At 36.0% G+C, this 15987-nt stretch overlaps 1 protein-coding gene across 7 annotated transcripts in view; it reads right to left on the minus strand.

Moving 5' to 3' along the window:
* SMARCA1 (SWI/SNF related, matrix associated, actin dependent regulator of chromatin, subfamily a, member 1) overlaps nt 1-15987 on the minus strand; it is a 73211-nt gene that overhangs the window by 26955 nt on the left and 30269 nt on the right. For 6 of the 7 annotated variants that reach the window (XM_059157447.1, XM_059157452.1, XM_059157446.1 and 3 more), the window contains 6 exons: nt 15727-15879; nt 13126-13258; nt 11517-11665; nt 10655-10774; nt 5194-5304; nt 4852-4965 (listed from right to left, as the gene is read on the minus strand). In XM_059157447.1, coding sequence (XP_059013430.1) covers nt 4852-4965; nt 5194-5304; nt 10655-10774; nt 11517-11665; nt 13126-13258; nt 15727-15879 — 780 coding nt within the window. The remainder of the gene's footprint in view (nt 1-4851; nt 4966-5193; nt 5305-10654; nt 10775-11516; nt 11666-13125; nt 13259-15726; nt 15880-15987) is intronic. The other variant, XM_059157453.1, reaches the window with a different exon arrangement.

Genomic DNA, 15987 nt, shown 5'->3' on the forward strand with positions numbered 1-15987 from the left:
ACACTTGAAATTTCAGTTAAGTCCTCCTCTTCCAACAGAAGATTTCAGGGAACACAATGATTAAATACATTAACTCCTTTAAGTTGCAAGAGCAATAAAACTGCTAAATGTGTCTAACTTGCAACAAGGTCAAAGCTTAGACAGCAAGGAGAATTGACACATAATACACTGCTACCCACCAAGTGGTTAGGGCAAAACAAACAATACTTCTCAGCCTCAAATAAAACAAAACTCCTTATTTCCAGATATTATCATGAGCAATAGAGTTGTGACCTTGCTATGTTAGATATCAGGGAGGGAAAACAAAATAGAAAATAAAAATGCAAATAAGCAAGATCTGGAGAAAAATGCTCTTTACCAAGTGCTTCAAAAGTACGAAGCCCAGGGTGCTTGGGTAGCTCAGTAGGTTAATCATGTGCCTTTGACTCAGGTTATGACCTCAATGTCCTAGGACTGAGCCCCTGGTCAGGCTCCCTGCTCAGCTGGGAGTCTACTTCTTCCTCTACCTCTGTCCCTCCCCCCCCAACTCATGTGTGTGTGTGTGTGTGTGTGTGTGTGTGTGTGCGTGCGCACGCGCACGTGCACGCTCTCTCTCTCTCTCTCTCTTTCTCTGTCTCAAATAAATGAAAATAAAATCTATTTTTAAAAAAAAAGTACTGAGGGCACCTGGGTGGCTCAGTGGGTTAAGCCTCTGCCTTCCGCTCAGGTCGTGATCTCAGGGTCCTGGGATCAAGTCCCGCAACAGGCTCTCTGCTTGGCAGGGAGCCTGCTTCCTCCTCTCTCTCTCTGCCTGCCTCTCTGCCTACTTGTGATCTCGCTCTGTCAAATAAATAAATAAAATCTTTTTTAATTAATTAATTAGTTAATTAAAATTTAAATTTAAATTTAAAAAAGTACTGAGCCCGTTGCTGTCCCACCCAAAATCACTACAGAGTAAGGCTATGGGGACTCAAAATTGACAGAACAGTACCATACACCATAATACCCCCAGCTCTAAGACTACATCTCTCTCCCTTGAGCTAGCAATCCTTTAAGCAGAGGGTGGAAAGGAGTCCCTTTCTGAGAACCTAACTATGCATAGAGAATACCAGGTAACTGCACTGTAACAATTCTGTTCAACTGAGAATAAACTATTGCTCCATTAACACTGTGGTTCTGGTGAGTTTTCTGGAGCTATAGTGGGAAAAAAAAAAACACATTAGGTATCTTCGAGAAGATATGTATCAGAGTTACCAATATCACAACATCCCTGAAAAAAAAAAAGCAGATTTTGCAGATGACTAGCATGCCATGCTCATCCGTCTCTACTGTGAATTCAAACACAACACCTACCTAATTAAAGCACCCACCTTAGCTCAGGTCTGCATCCGCTGGTAAAGAATGGAAGAGACAAGGTTCAAAAAGAGCCAACATCCAGAATGTACTCTTAATTTGTCTCATAAATCCTCAGCTAAATACGCATATATATGAGCACAAGGCAAGTCTTCAGATGATACAGAGACAACTCAAAATGAGGATAGAGCACAGGGCTAGTAGAGTGGAAGGGGCTGGATTTGCCTTCCACCACCCCCACCACATCTCTATACTCCAAGCCACCACCATCTTCTCTCATCTTTTCACACTTTAACAGCCTCCTAGCTGGTTTTCCTGTATAAACTCATCATTCTCTGTACTGCAGCCAGAGTGATCTTTTAAAAATGTAAATCTGATCCTCTTCTACCATTTAAAAGTTGTTTGACCCAGAGCAAATTACTCGACCTCTATGTGCCTCAGTTTCGCCATCTATAGAACAGGGATGTAGTTTCCGGGCTGTTATGAGGATAATGAGCTAATCTTTTGAAAGAACTCAGAACAGAAAGCAACACAAGTAAGGACGAAATAAGTATCTGCTATTAGTATTTTACCACCCACCCATCCATCTGCCTTAAAAAAAACCATAGTGGTTTTCCTCTGCTCTAGAGCTAAAGTTCAACCTAATTAATGTGACCTACAATGAATGTTCAGCACTTCAGATGGTCTGACTACTCAGTCACCAACTTCATCTCACCCCTCTCCCTCCTTACCAACACTGGGCTGCCTTCAGTTTCCAAAGGGGCCGTTGTCCTTCCTAATACAACCTATGGTCTCCCTGCCCGAGCTCTTCTCTCCCACACTTCCCTTGATTAATTCCTGTGTGTCTCTCTGATCTCAGTGCAATAACACTTCCTTAGGGACCATCACCCTGATCTCCCAATCCACCTTAGATACACACTGTCATGCTCCCTCATAGCACCCTCTGTAGGCACAGAAAACAAATAATGTCATTACTCTGTAGCGTCAGCTTAATATCTGTCTCCTCCATTAGAGCACAAAATCCGTGCACTGAGAGACCTCGTCTTTCTTCTTCACTACTTTATCACCAATGCATGGCCTAGGACCTGACCCAGAGGAGTATTCAACAAGTATGGCTTAAGTGAAAAGCAGCCCTTGTTTCACTCATACACCCTTTTCCTGTCATGTATCTCTGGGAGGTGAGGAAGAGAAAAGAGTCAGGTGCCATCGCATCGATTCCATGTGGTCTTCCCTCTCCTCATTCATCCCTGTTCTCCCTTCTTCCACCTGCCTCCTCCTTGTCATCTTTTGCAGTTGTCCCTTCATTCCTCCCCCTTCTGAGGTTTCTCTCTCTTCCATCTCCTTCCAGTTGGCCACCACTCAACTGTGATTATGAGACCTCACCCCTAACCACAAACTGCCTGTAATGAAAGGAACTACTTGAATTAAAACCAGAGCTGTGGCCAGGATGTGGTGGGCGCTGTACTATGGCAGGGAACAGAATCTCAGAATCTCCAAAGAAGGAGCATAAACAGTCATATTGGCAGAGAGGACTTTTTTTATTGCTGATATTTGACTACTACTTGGCTCACCTCCCAAACAAGAAGTCACACCACTATAAACACAGTCCTTATTTAGGGCTGCAAAAAGCAGCAGGGCTATGTCACATGCAGAAATAGCACAGAATGTCTGAGTGGAAAGAGCGTAACATTTGAACACTGAGAAACTGGAGTGGAGACCAGCACTCCTGTTAGCTATATGACCTTGAACGAGTACCTCTCTGAACTTCAGTCTCCTCACCTCTTATATGGAGGTGATAATAACACCTATCTCACAGGGCTGTTAGAAATCAATGATGTATGTAATAAAGCATTTCATAAATCATAAAATGCTCTACACAGATATTTGGTTGACTACTAACTGGGCTTAACATTTCAATTTTTCTAAGTCTCACTAATAGCAATCTACAAAAGTAACAAAACAATGATCTAAACCTAAAATCTATATAACTTTTAGTGGGATAATACATATTTATTTACCTCATGAAATATTACTACTTTATTAACTTTTACTGTTTTCATTTTTATTTTGGATCTACAATTTCCTGTTTCTTCTGGTATATCACCATTTTCACTTTCTTTGAAAGTGATTTAATTCCTGGTCTGAATGTTCAACCATGGTACTTTTATTCTTTGACAACTTCCAAAGACAGACTTCATCCAGTCATGTTGGTTAAATACATTCAAAGGTAATTGTATATCCCTAAGAGATTATAACTAACTTATATTCACTTTCTTATTCCTATTTATGTGTATATTGAAATTTGGTACATAAATAGCAAGCAACCCTTTTTTGTTCCATTTCAAAGAGTAATGCTCTCACTCTGGACAAATAGTACAAACACTCTAGAGATCCACTCTAGTTCCAAAATACAAATGAATTAAGTACCTGATACACATGAAGCTTTTCTCGGCACATTACAGCTACTAATCAAAATAATTGGGCTTTGTTCCACTTGTGATAAAGGTTCACAAAATAAATTTTAAAACACAGCTTCCAATTCATAAAATAGAAAACTTCATAAAATTACTATAGTATTAATATTTTTATAATTTTGCTTTTACTACTGAATTTTACACCTTTGGTTATCCCTTTCCATTCACTGGAAAGTCAATTTCAGCATATAGAAATACCAGGTATGCTTAATCTCTCAGTATGATACCTTTAGGGTGCCAAACATTCCCCTCACTAAAAACAGGTTCCTACCTATCTATATAAATAATAATCTTCATTTCCAAAAGATCATTTTAAAATGATAGAACTCATTATCACACTTATCATGAACACCTAAGTGGCAACAATCAAATATAACTACCAATAGGGCTTTCATCAACCCAAGAACAATAAATACAAAAGTACTATTCCTTGGTCATTTTAAGGAAAAGGATTAAAAACTTCCTGTCATCTATCATATATTCACTTCTAATTAAACATATGCCTATCGTTCTTTCTACACATTCTTTCATTACTCAAATATTTAGCATTATTACAATAATATATGTTATTATCATTTTTGAATTATTGGATAATTCTCCATTAATCCCATTCTGTGATGCTCCTACTGGTGATTTAGTAGTTTAATGCTTGACTCCTAATTAAACCTCCTCTTTAATTTATTTTAAGATTTTTTTATTTATTTATTGGACAGAGAGAGAGAGATCACGAATAGACAGAGCAGCAGGCAGAGAGAGCAGGGGAAGCAGGCTCCCCAATGAGCAGGGAGCTTCATGCAGGGTTCCATCCCAGGACCGAGATCACAACTTGAGCGGAAGGCAGAGGCTTAACCCAATGAGCCACCCAGGCGCCCCTCCTCTTTAGCTTTAGAAACATCACTATTTTGATTTACTTTTATGTTCTCTTACATTAAAATAGAATGCTTTCTAGTCTGGTTTATAAATTATATTAGCTTAAAAGATTATATTATACTAATCTAAAAAAATTTTTTAAATAAATTAAATAAATAAAAACTTGAAAAATTACCTTATAGCCTATTGTCTTCCTATAATAAAGAATTTCCTTTTCTAGGAGCTCAAATAAACGTGGTGGGAAAAACTGAAAATCCTGGACATTTGGCTGCTTTGGAGGTCTTGGAGCCTATGGGAGAAAAATGCATTACATACATATTTGTTTTCAATACATAAAGTGAACATACTTCTTTTACTATTTCTTTTATATATAGAAAAATAAATACAATGACATCCCTTTATGTTGTGGGGCCACATCAAGTAATTTTATACATCAATGTTGTATTTTAAGGACTATAATGTTGCATTGATATAAGTCAATCTAAGTCACAGAACATGTTTTACCATAATGTTTTACCTTCGGAACCTTTGGCTCGCTGACACGTAAAGCCTCTCTAAAGTAGGCATCCACTGCATAGTTCGCTTTGCGTTCTCGTTTAGGAGGTTCAATCCATTCCACCATCCCAAGCTATACATAAGAACAAGGAATTTAATTATTCCAAAATGTTTTTAAAGATCAAACACATCAAGGTTGTAGAAGCATAGAAAAACTAAAGCCATTCAGAAAAAGCAAAACTTGCACTTTAGAAGTCACAATTTTACATCCCAATTTCCAAACCCCTGTACTGTATATGCCAAGTTTAGGTGCAAGGATGCTTTTGTTTTCTTTTTTTTAATAAGTAAGTTTAGTTGTTATTAAAAACTTAGTTCTTCCTTAGTAATTGAGAAGAATTTGCACAATCTGGTTAGTATTTTATGGAGAAATAAATAGTATTTAATATAGAAGACTAACATTGACTCTGGTAACTGAGTTAAGTGTATGAATTAGAAAGTAGCTGAAAGGGGTAAATGATGAATATCAACACGACAGGCATATGTCCCTTCAAATCAAGAGAAATTTTAAACTGAAATAAGGTCTTGGTAAGGTAGCTATGGAAAAGGTCAGTGGAATCAGAAAAGACCTGAATTTGAAACCAGATTCTGCCACTGTACCAGTTGTATAACTTGGGGAAGATTAATTCCTCCCTCTGTGAAGTGGGAAGAGTAATACCTATCTTTGAGGATTAAATGTGACCACATAAATTAAGGCATTAGATAAACTGCCAGGAGTTAAACCTAAATTATTATTAAACACCCAAAGTTGAGTGAACAATGATGATTAGGTAGCACTACAAAACTCTACCCCAGTATCAGCTAGAAAATACAATTTAAAAGCCAATAGGCTAAACTGACAACACAAAATTCTGGAGTCTATAAGGATGGTTTTCCAGTTCAGGTGTTTTTCCTGATTTCACAGTGCTTATCCTAGTACCAGCACACAAAAGAGGCCACTAATCTACAATTAATGATCCCATTCTATTTGATCTTATCTAAGGATGGAATTCCAACCTTAGTATCATAGTTTAAGAGTGGATGATAAACTAAGATGACTAGGATGGTTAGAGATCTACAGACTCTCACAGTGTCCAAAGAAGTAGACTAAAAACAGACATATCATGGCACTCACATATGTAAAAGCGTATCAACTAGAAAAGAACACAGTTCTCTGTTGATCCATAAGGTTAAAACCAATGTGGAAAGTAGATTGCTACTCGACATAATTTAACAAATATGTCTTAAGTACCTATTGTATTATTTATAAGTCAATGTCAGGGATACAAAGCTGAATGAAATAATCTCTCCCATCAAGGAACCTATAAGTCAAATAAGAAGTTTTTTGAGAACGAAAAAATATAAAACAGTGACATGAACTCTCCCAAAAGGAGGTAGATTCCCAGTATGACCATACTCAAATAGAAGCTGGATAAATGCCCTACAGATGGGATTTCTTAATTACAAAAAGGTTAAACTAAATGACCTTTAAGTTTATTTTAACTCTAAGAGTCTATGAGATAGTATAATGGGAGTTCACATAAAATAAAAAATACTCAGAGCACTGAAAGCAGTTTTGTTCCCTCCCTCAAATGGATTAATGTGAGAGGATAGAAATATAAAAGATAATTTACCGATGACCATTACGTCATTCGTCTCAACTGGAATGAAAATAAATCAGTAATAATTAAAGTTAACTTAGTCAAATTTAAGTTCTTAATGTATTGGCCATTTAACCCATACTTACATGCAGGTCTAGGTATTCAAATTTGGAATAAGTTTTTAGGGCCAATTCCCAAACTTTCAAATACACTAAATCATGCTGAATTAGTTTGTTTTAGATAAGAGTACATTGATACAAACTAATTCAGGTCAGTTTCTTCAGGATCAATGTCAGTCATTATGACTTAATTTACCAGGCATGGTTATAAAATATGCAACTGGTTCAACAAATCCTATATGAAAATCTACCTCATTGTAATTCCCATGATTTATGTATAAACAATATTTTTGTAGGTTTCAATTCTCTTCAAAGGATAATTTGAATCTATCTTAAGAACCTATCTAGAAAATATGAAAAGCCAGAGATAAAAGATAATGTCAAGTCAGAATATTTTTAAATCTGATTTTGTCATTCAATTATAAAAATATAAGTAATCATAATTATTACTAAAATTTCTCTATATTTGTACATTATTTTACTGGAATTGGAAGCACAGGAAACCTGCTATATTAGACATAGACAAGTATTTTAGTAAGTCTAATTTACTCTAAGAATGTAGATTAGAAGTTCCACTGATATTTAGACCCTTCACTGTTTAATATTTTTCCACTTTATAAAACACTCTTAATACCAATAACCCGATAGAAAGAACTGTAAAATTTTAAAAATTTGTATCACACAATGAGATCTCAAAAACAATTTCTACCTTTTCATGCAAATCATCATGTTCACCTCATCAGAATAAAACATAAGCAGTCTAAATTAAGGTTATAGATAGAACAACTAGATACATGTAAGTCAAGACACTAAAAACTACCAAATATAATGATAGCAACAAAGCATTATCAGCATACTAGTTGCGATGCAAACTAAAATGGCTCACCTCTCGTTCTTCAGTAAAATCAATATCCAAAAATAAGCTTTCTTATTTTAACAAAATTCATTTCTGTGAGTTAAAAATATAACAGCTTTACAGAACAATTTCGGCAAACAAAACAATGATAAAATTGTATTATAACTCAAAAAAATAAAATAAATATCCATTGAGTCCATGCTGATATAAATGAGTACAAAATAAATGAGAAGAGACAGGTCTTCCTTACAGAAAAATCCCAGTTAATAAATGTAGATGGAATGAAAGAAATACAAAATTACTATTAGTCAAACACCACAATAACTGTTGCAGGCAAATGCTACCAACATATGCTAAAATCAGTGGGTATATGTTTGAGGAATGTATTCCCCAAGATATTTATCAAGGACAAAGGGGAAAATGGTAACTCTACAGTAAAGAAGCCCAGCAGACACCACCTCAACTAAGTGACAAGATTACTATTTCCTGTAATACAACACAACATCTTCTATTCTCTGGTAAGATGTACTGAAGACTTAACATTCCTGCCATGGCATTGTTGCCAAAAAATATATAATCTCAATCCAATCATGAGACAATGTCAGACAAACCCAAAATGAGAGACAAACTACAAACTAACTGACCAATACTCTTCAAGTATAAAGATCATGAAAGACAAAGGAAGACTGAGAACTAACATAAATTTCAAGAGCCTAAGAAGACACAGCCAGGAAAAAAACAAGGTGGGGCAAGAGAATGAGAGGAAAAGTCACAGAATGACAAGAAAATATTTGCAAACTGCATCTTATAAAGGACTGTTACCAAAATATAAAAAGAACTCTTAAAATTCAACAATAAGAAAACAATTTGATTTTAAAAAAGGGAAAAGACCTGAACAGATGCCTGACCAAAGAAGATACACAGATGGAAATAAGCAAATGAAAATGTGCTCAACATCTTATTGTCAGTGAAATGCAAATTAGAACAAGATACCACTACACACCTATTAGAATGACCAAAATCCAGAATACTGACAACACCAAATGCTAGTGAGAATGTGGAGCAACAGGAATTCTCATTCATTGCTCATGGGAATGCAAAATGGTATGGCCACTTTGGAAGAAGTGTTGGCAGCTTCTTACAAAACTAAACACAAGCTTATCATACACTCCAGCAATCATGCTCCTTGGCATTTACCCAAAGGAGATAAAAATCTATGTCCACCCAAAAACCTACACATGGATTTTTCTAACAGCTTTATTCATAATGGCCAAAACTTGGAGACAACCAAGATGTCCTTCAATAGATGAATGAATAAATTGTGATACATCCAGACAATGGAGTATTACTCAGCACCAAAAAGAAATGAGCTATCAAGCCATGAAAAAAAACAAGAAAGTATATCTTAAATGCATATAATATACCTAAGTGAGAGAAGCCAATCTGAAAAGGCTATATACTGTATGATTCCAACTACATGATATTCTGGAAAAGGCAAAACTATGGAAAGTAAGAGGCTATAGAGAGAGAGAAATGAATAGGCAGAGCACAGAGGACTTTTTAGGGCAGTAACACTATTCTGTATGATTCTGTAATGGTGGATACATGTCATTACACATTCATCCAAACCCACAGAATATACAATACCAAGAGTGAACCTTAACGTAAAAGATGGACTTTGGGGATAGATAATGATGTGTCAATGTAGGTTCAATTGTACCAAATGTACCACTCTGATGTGAGATATTGAGAGTGTAGTAGGCTTTGTTTATTTGGGGCAGGTGGATATGGGAACTCTAATTTTTCCACTTTATTTTGTTGTGAGCCTAGAACTGCTCTTAAAAATAAAGCTATTTTGGGGCACCTGGGTGGCTCGGTGGGTTAAAGCCTCTGCCTTTGGCTCAGGTCATGATCTCAGGGTCCTGGGATCGAGTCCCACACCAGGCTCTCTGCTCAGCAGGGAGCCTGCTTCCCCCTAGCTCTGCCTGCCTCTCTGCCTATTTGTGATCTCTTTCTCTCTCTCTGAAATAAATACATAAAATCTTTTAAAAAAATAAATAAAATTTTTAAAAAAGCTATTTTTAAAAATTGCAATGTGAGATCTTGGATTGTATCCCCTGGAACAGGGAAAGAATGTTAGGGAGAAAACATGTTAATTTAAATGTACTATGATTATGTAAATTGTTAACATCAGGGGAAGCTCAGTGAAAGATATATGTGAACTCTGTACTATTTTTTGTAATAAAGTCATTTTCAAAGTCTATTTCTTTTAAAAATTAAAATTTTTAATTATAGCTCTTACAATTTCAAACAAAATAAATAAAACTCCCATTTTTTTCAAAGGATCTTTGCTGTCCATGCAGTATATTACTATACCCTCCATTTGATAGTGGAAAAAAATGAGTACCCAAAGTCACCTAACTAGTGATACAGTTAGGATTTCAGCTTCAAAATCCAGGAATTCCACCATAATCTTATCCTGTTTCTCAAAAACAATAGTAGCAGCAGCAGCAAAGGCAGCACAAATGATGAGAAGGATGATGGTAATCACCATCATCATCATCATCACCATCCATCAAAATTTATTAAAGATAGCAACTACATGAAATCTGACCTACATCAAATTTCACTCCATAGCAGAACACTGTAGTAGGTAAATGCCAGTGGGGTTTTTTAAATTATTATTTTAATTTAATTTATTTATTTAAGTAAACCCAACCTCCAACATTGGGTTTGAACTCACAACCCCAAGATCAATAGTCACACGCTCTACTGACTGAGACAGCCAAGCGCCCCCGTCAGTGTTTTTTAATAATAGTTATGGGAAGAATTGCTAATTTGAGAGTCTAATGGCTGAGGGTAAAAAGTTACCTTCTGTTTTTCTCTATAATCTTCTCCTTCAAACTTGTACAAACTTTGTTCAGTGTCCATTCTAAAATTTCTCAGAGAAGACTCTCCCATTTTCTGCAAGCGTTCATTCATCTCTGCAGTCTACAGTTCAATGCATTGAAATTAGAAAATTATCACTGAATTACTTATAAAAATCTGTGGGCTCTCTATCTTTTTAAGTCAGGTTTGACATGAAATACCCATTCTGTTAATTTACAAGGTAAGAATGCAAGGCTAACATTAAATGAATATAAATTTAACTTGCTCCAAGTATTTTAAATATTTATGTGGTTATTCAAGTATTCTCAATTAGGCTTTCTTTAAAATCTTTTATCCCTGAAGATGTAGCCATATAATATTTTCTGTCTTCTTTTACTATGTTTGAAATTATGCAAAATAATTTGAAAAAAAGTAAATTCAACACAAGATTACAATATTCTGAAATAGTTTATTACACTTTAACAAATAATGCTTTAGTATTTCATGAAATGTTGACAAAAGATTTTCAGTTAATGCAATGTAATCCAGTGTGTTGTGAAAATGTGGTCCTGATATATGTGATTGAATATGAAATTTATTTGGCTTTCAAGTAAATACCAACGTTATTTTGAATAAACATGAGATATAAGGTCATTCAATTTTAAACTCTAGTTCTTAGTCTTTCTTACCAAAAATCAAACTAAAAAACCCTAAACTACCTTTGGATAAAAATCTACAAATCCTTAGAGAGAATAGGAGTCATTTGAAACATGCATTTGAAACAACACGAATCCAATTAAGCATGCTGAAGTACTTTGATTTTAAAGCAATTCATCATGAAAACAAATGCCATTTTAAAACTGACCTTCTTTTCCCCTCTTTCCAAAAGAGTTGTAATGTCTTCATCTGTCAGCTCACTTTCTTTAGAAGCAAAAACATGGGTGGCTCCATGACGTATCATCTGCAACATTTCCTCTTTTGCCAGCTTGTTAGACTGTTGGTCAATGAGTCTTCCTAATAATAAAAATAAAAGTTGTGTACATTCAATTATATTTTAGAGAAAGAATAGCATAATAGTTCTAATCAGACTCTATCACATTTAACCATAAGTAAAGCTCTATAAGCAGAGAAAATTAGTGAGCTTTAAAGTTTTATTAATTGGGGCACCTGGGAGGCTCAGTGGGTTAAAGCCTCTGCCTTGGGCTCAGGTCATAATCCCAGGGTCCTTGGATCGAGCCCCGAATCAGGCTCTCTGCTTAGCAGGGAGCCTGCTTCCTCCTCTCTCTCTCTCTGCCTGCCTCTCTGCCTACTTGTGAACTCTGTCAAATAAATAAATAAAAATTTTTTTTAAAAAATGAAGTTTTATTAATGAATATACCTACAAGTTTTTCTTCTACCATACCTTCTATTTCAATATGAGTTTCCTTCCATAAAATTCAGGTAAAACTCAGAAGAACAGAACATTTTTTTCATTTTCAAAATTCATTTTTCAGATCAAATGTTTTTCTATTAACAGGCACTCTCTAGAAAGTGTTTTAAAAAATTTTAGGGGTGCCTGGGTAGCTCAGTCAGTTAAGTGTCTGCCTTCAGCTCAGGTCATGATCCCAGAGTCCTGGGATGGAGTCTCATGTCCATCAGGTTCCACTTCTCCCTCTCCCTCTGCCCTTCCCCAACCTCCACTAGCCCATGCATATGTGTGTGTGTGTGTGTGTGTGTGTGTGTGTGTATGTGCAAGTGCCTCTCTCTCTCATAAATAGTCTTAAATCTATAAAATAACTTTTTTTAAGATTTTACTTATTTGACACAGAGAGAGAGAGAGAGATCACAAGTAGGCAGAGGGGCAGGCAGAGAGAGAGGGGAAAGCAGGCTCCCTGCTGAGCAGAGAGCCCAAAGCAGGGCTCGATTCCAGGACCCTGAGATCATGACCTGAGGCACAGGCAGAGGCTTAACCCACTGAGCCACTCAGGTGCCCCTAAAAAATTTTTTAACAAGACATTTTACCTGCTAAATAATATCAGGTACTTCAGGAGACATGCCACTAGCATTCAACTATAAGCTAGTGATGTTCAGCTATCTATTCCATATACTGAATGCAAGGCTTTAAATTAAACAGATCTAAATTAGCACTTTTTAAAAAACTGACTTTTTTCCTGTAAGTTTGCAAATTTTAGTCAACTTTAGAAGTAATCTCCTCGGGGCGCATGGGTGGCTCAGTTGGTTAGGCATCCAACTCGATTTCAGATCAGGTCATGATCTCCAGGGTCCTGGAACGCAGCCACACATTGTGCTCCTGACTCAGAAGGGAATCTGCTTGCCTCCCTCTCCCTCTACCCCTTCCCCCACAACACGCATGCTTTGCTCTCTCTCTAAAATAAATAAGTAAATCTTTAAAAAAATAAGAATAATCTCCCTTAAAGAAAATTCCATGTGTTTGGGGGATAAAAACACCTAATTAAGTTTACATGTATAATTACCTTGTTGTATAACAATTGAGTCAAGTCTCAGTTTTATCTCTGCTCTTTCTACAATCCTTTCTTCAACAGTATTATCAGTGATGAGACGGAACACACGTACTGGCTTCTTCTGACCAATACGATGTGCTCGATCCTAGAAGATAGAATCCTAATATAAGATATCTGGTATTTTGGATAAAATATATAGTACAGCCACAATATGCTATAAAATTCTGAATATAAAATTAGTTTCTGAGCTCTCTAGACATGCCACTTGTTAAAGAAGGATAATGAATATTAAGAATATCTATGAGGTGCCTGGGTGGCTCAGTCAGTTAAGTGTTTGCCTTTGGCTCAGGTCATGATCTCAGGGTCCTGGGATCAAGTCCCCTTCTGGCTCTCTGCTCAGCAGGAAGTCTGCTTTTCCCTCTCCCTCGGCCTGCCACTCCCCCTGCTTGTGCTCTCTCTCCTCTCTGTCAAATAAGTAGAATCTTTTTTTTTTTTTTCAAAGAAAAAGTTCTATCTAGAGGTCTCTGTGACCAAAAAAAAAAAAAAATCTGCCAGTATTATACTATACTAGAAATAGAAAACTTCCAGAAAGGCAACAGCCAAAGCCCCTTTAAGACGAGGACTAGAGGGAGTTTACTAAGCAACTTTAAGCCACTGAATGCAAACATCTTCCACACTATCAAGTAGCTTTGTGAGGGGCAAAGTAGTTAGCAAGTGTTGCTATGGTGGTAAAAGTCTGCATAATCAAGCAGTTCTTTCTGCTTATGGAGGCAATTCAGGGATATATAATAAAAAGTAATAAAAATTAATGGTATATTAATATCCTTATTAGATAGTGGTCTAGAATTAGTCCTATGCTTTATAGTTGGTAAAGGTGACAGATGGCAAGTTCTGACAATACAAAAAATGCTAGGGGGAGTGTTTTTAAAACACAGAAGCTGCTAGAGCAAATAGGAGAAGGGAGGAGGACAGGTGAGAAAAACAAAGCAAAGAAGAAAGATTCAAAACAGCCTTTGAACTAAATATAAAAACACTAGAGCTCAGTAACAATTTCAACAAGGCACACTAAATGAGAATGTAACACCTCTACACAAATTTAAATTTTCAAACTCAAATCAGTAAATCATGAAAGATATACTAATTCAATTTCAATTTCAATACAATTTCAATGAAATGAAGTGCTATCAAGTTTTCCAGTTTAGTAACCCTGTATCTTACCGGGACTTACTTCTATTGAGTCATATTAAACAGGTAGCTTAGTACCATGCTGAAATAATGATAAAAAATCATTGTGATTTAAAAATGTCCTGGGATGCCTGGGTGGTTCAGTCAGCTAAGCGTCCAACTCTTGGTGTCCACTCAGGTCATGATCTCATGGGTCATAAAACTGAGCCCCACATCAGGCTCCGTGCTCAGTAGGGAGTCTGCTTGAAGATTCTCTCCCTCTGCCCCTCACTCCACTCATGCATGTGCACACATGTGGGCACTCTCTCTCTACAAATACAAATAAATCTTTAAAAAAAATTAAAAAATTAGGGACGCCTGGGTGGCTCAGTTGGTTAAGCAGCTGCCTTTGGCTCAGGTCATGATCCCAGGGTCCTGGCATCAAGTCCCATATCGGGCTCCTTGCTCGGCAGGGAGCCTGCTTCTCCCTCTGCCTCTGCCTGCTTCTCTGTCTGCCTGTGCTTGCTCGCTCTCTCTCCCTCTGTCTCTGACAAATAAATAAATAAAATCTTTAAAAAAAAAATAAAAAATTAAAATGTCCTGATGGTCAATGTTTTTAATTCTGTTACCAAAAAAAGGGGAAGGTGGGTAGTTTCCTCCCAGGTTTCAGCACCAAAAAATAGAAATATAAATATATATATATAATTTTTTAAAAGGAAGGACTTCTAAAGCTATGCCTCACTAACATATGACTTTAATTGCTTCCAAAAATAGTAATTTATCCCATTAATTATTGAGATTTTGAGTGCATAGCTATTTTGCATCTTTGTACTTCTGAAATTACTTTTCTTCATCTCAAAATATGAGTCACACTGGCAGAAGTTGTAGCTCTACTTCAATAAATGACAGCATGATGACAGGTAAAAGAAATAGTTTCTTCAACTGTCTTTAAAAAAAGGATAGGATATTTTCCAATGGTGTCCTTAGGTATCAAATGTTTTCCTGGAATATATTCCTTTGTTATCTTTTTATTTCCTCATCCAAAGTGTTTTATTACAAAAGTTGAAATACCTCTCCCAATTTTAGTGCTGAGGATTTTAATATATCTAGTTATCCAGAAGAATTAATATCAACAGGTCACCCTTTTCATTAAGGCATATGTGTATGTCCTCTTCAATATTCAGGAATAGGAAAACACATTTTTGTTTCATGATAAATGCCAAAATAGACACACAAATGCTGTATCTGGATTTGGGGTGTGTGCATTTGCTTTAGTTTCCTTTTTTGTTTTTTAATAGCACAGTATCTTTGTTTTCCAAGATAATCTATTTTAACATCTAGAAAATCTCCCAAATATTGCCCTTTTATCATAAGTTACATCTGAGCCTCATAAATAACAGTAGTATTCCCAGCTAAAATAAATTTCTGACATCATTAAAGATTACTAACCATAGCCTGTAGATCAACCTGTGGATTCCAGTCTGAATCATATAATATAACCACATCAGCACTTGCCAAGTTAATTCCAAGACCTCCAGCTCTGGTACTCAGCATAAAGATGAATTTGCTACTATTAGGAACATTAAAGGCCTCTATTGCTTCCTTTTTTAAATAGATACAGGAAATGGAAGAAAACAAAGAAAAATAAAATTATATTAACAGAGTCCTTAAGAAAAAAATATTTTTAACATACATGTTCAAAAGCCCACT

This window comes from Mustela lutreola, chromosome X (genome assembly GCF_030435805.1).
Source record: "Mustela lutreola isolate mMusLut2 chromosome X, mMusLut2.pri, whole genome shotgun sequence".
NCBI lineage: Eukaryota > Metazoa > Chordata > Mammalia > Carnivora > Mustelidae > Mustela > Mustela lutreola.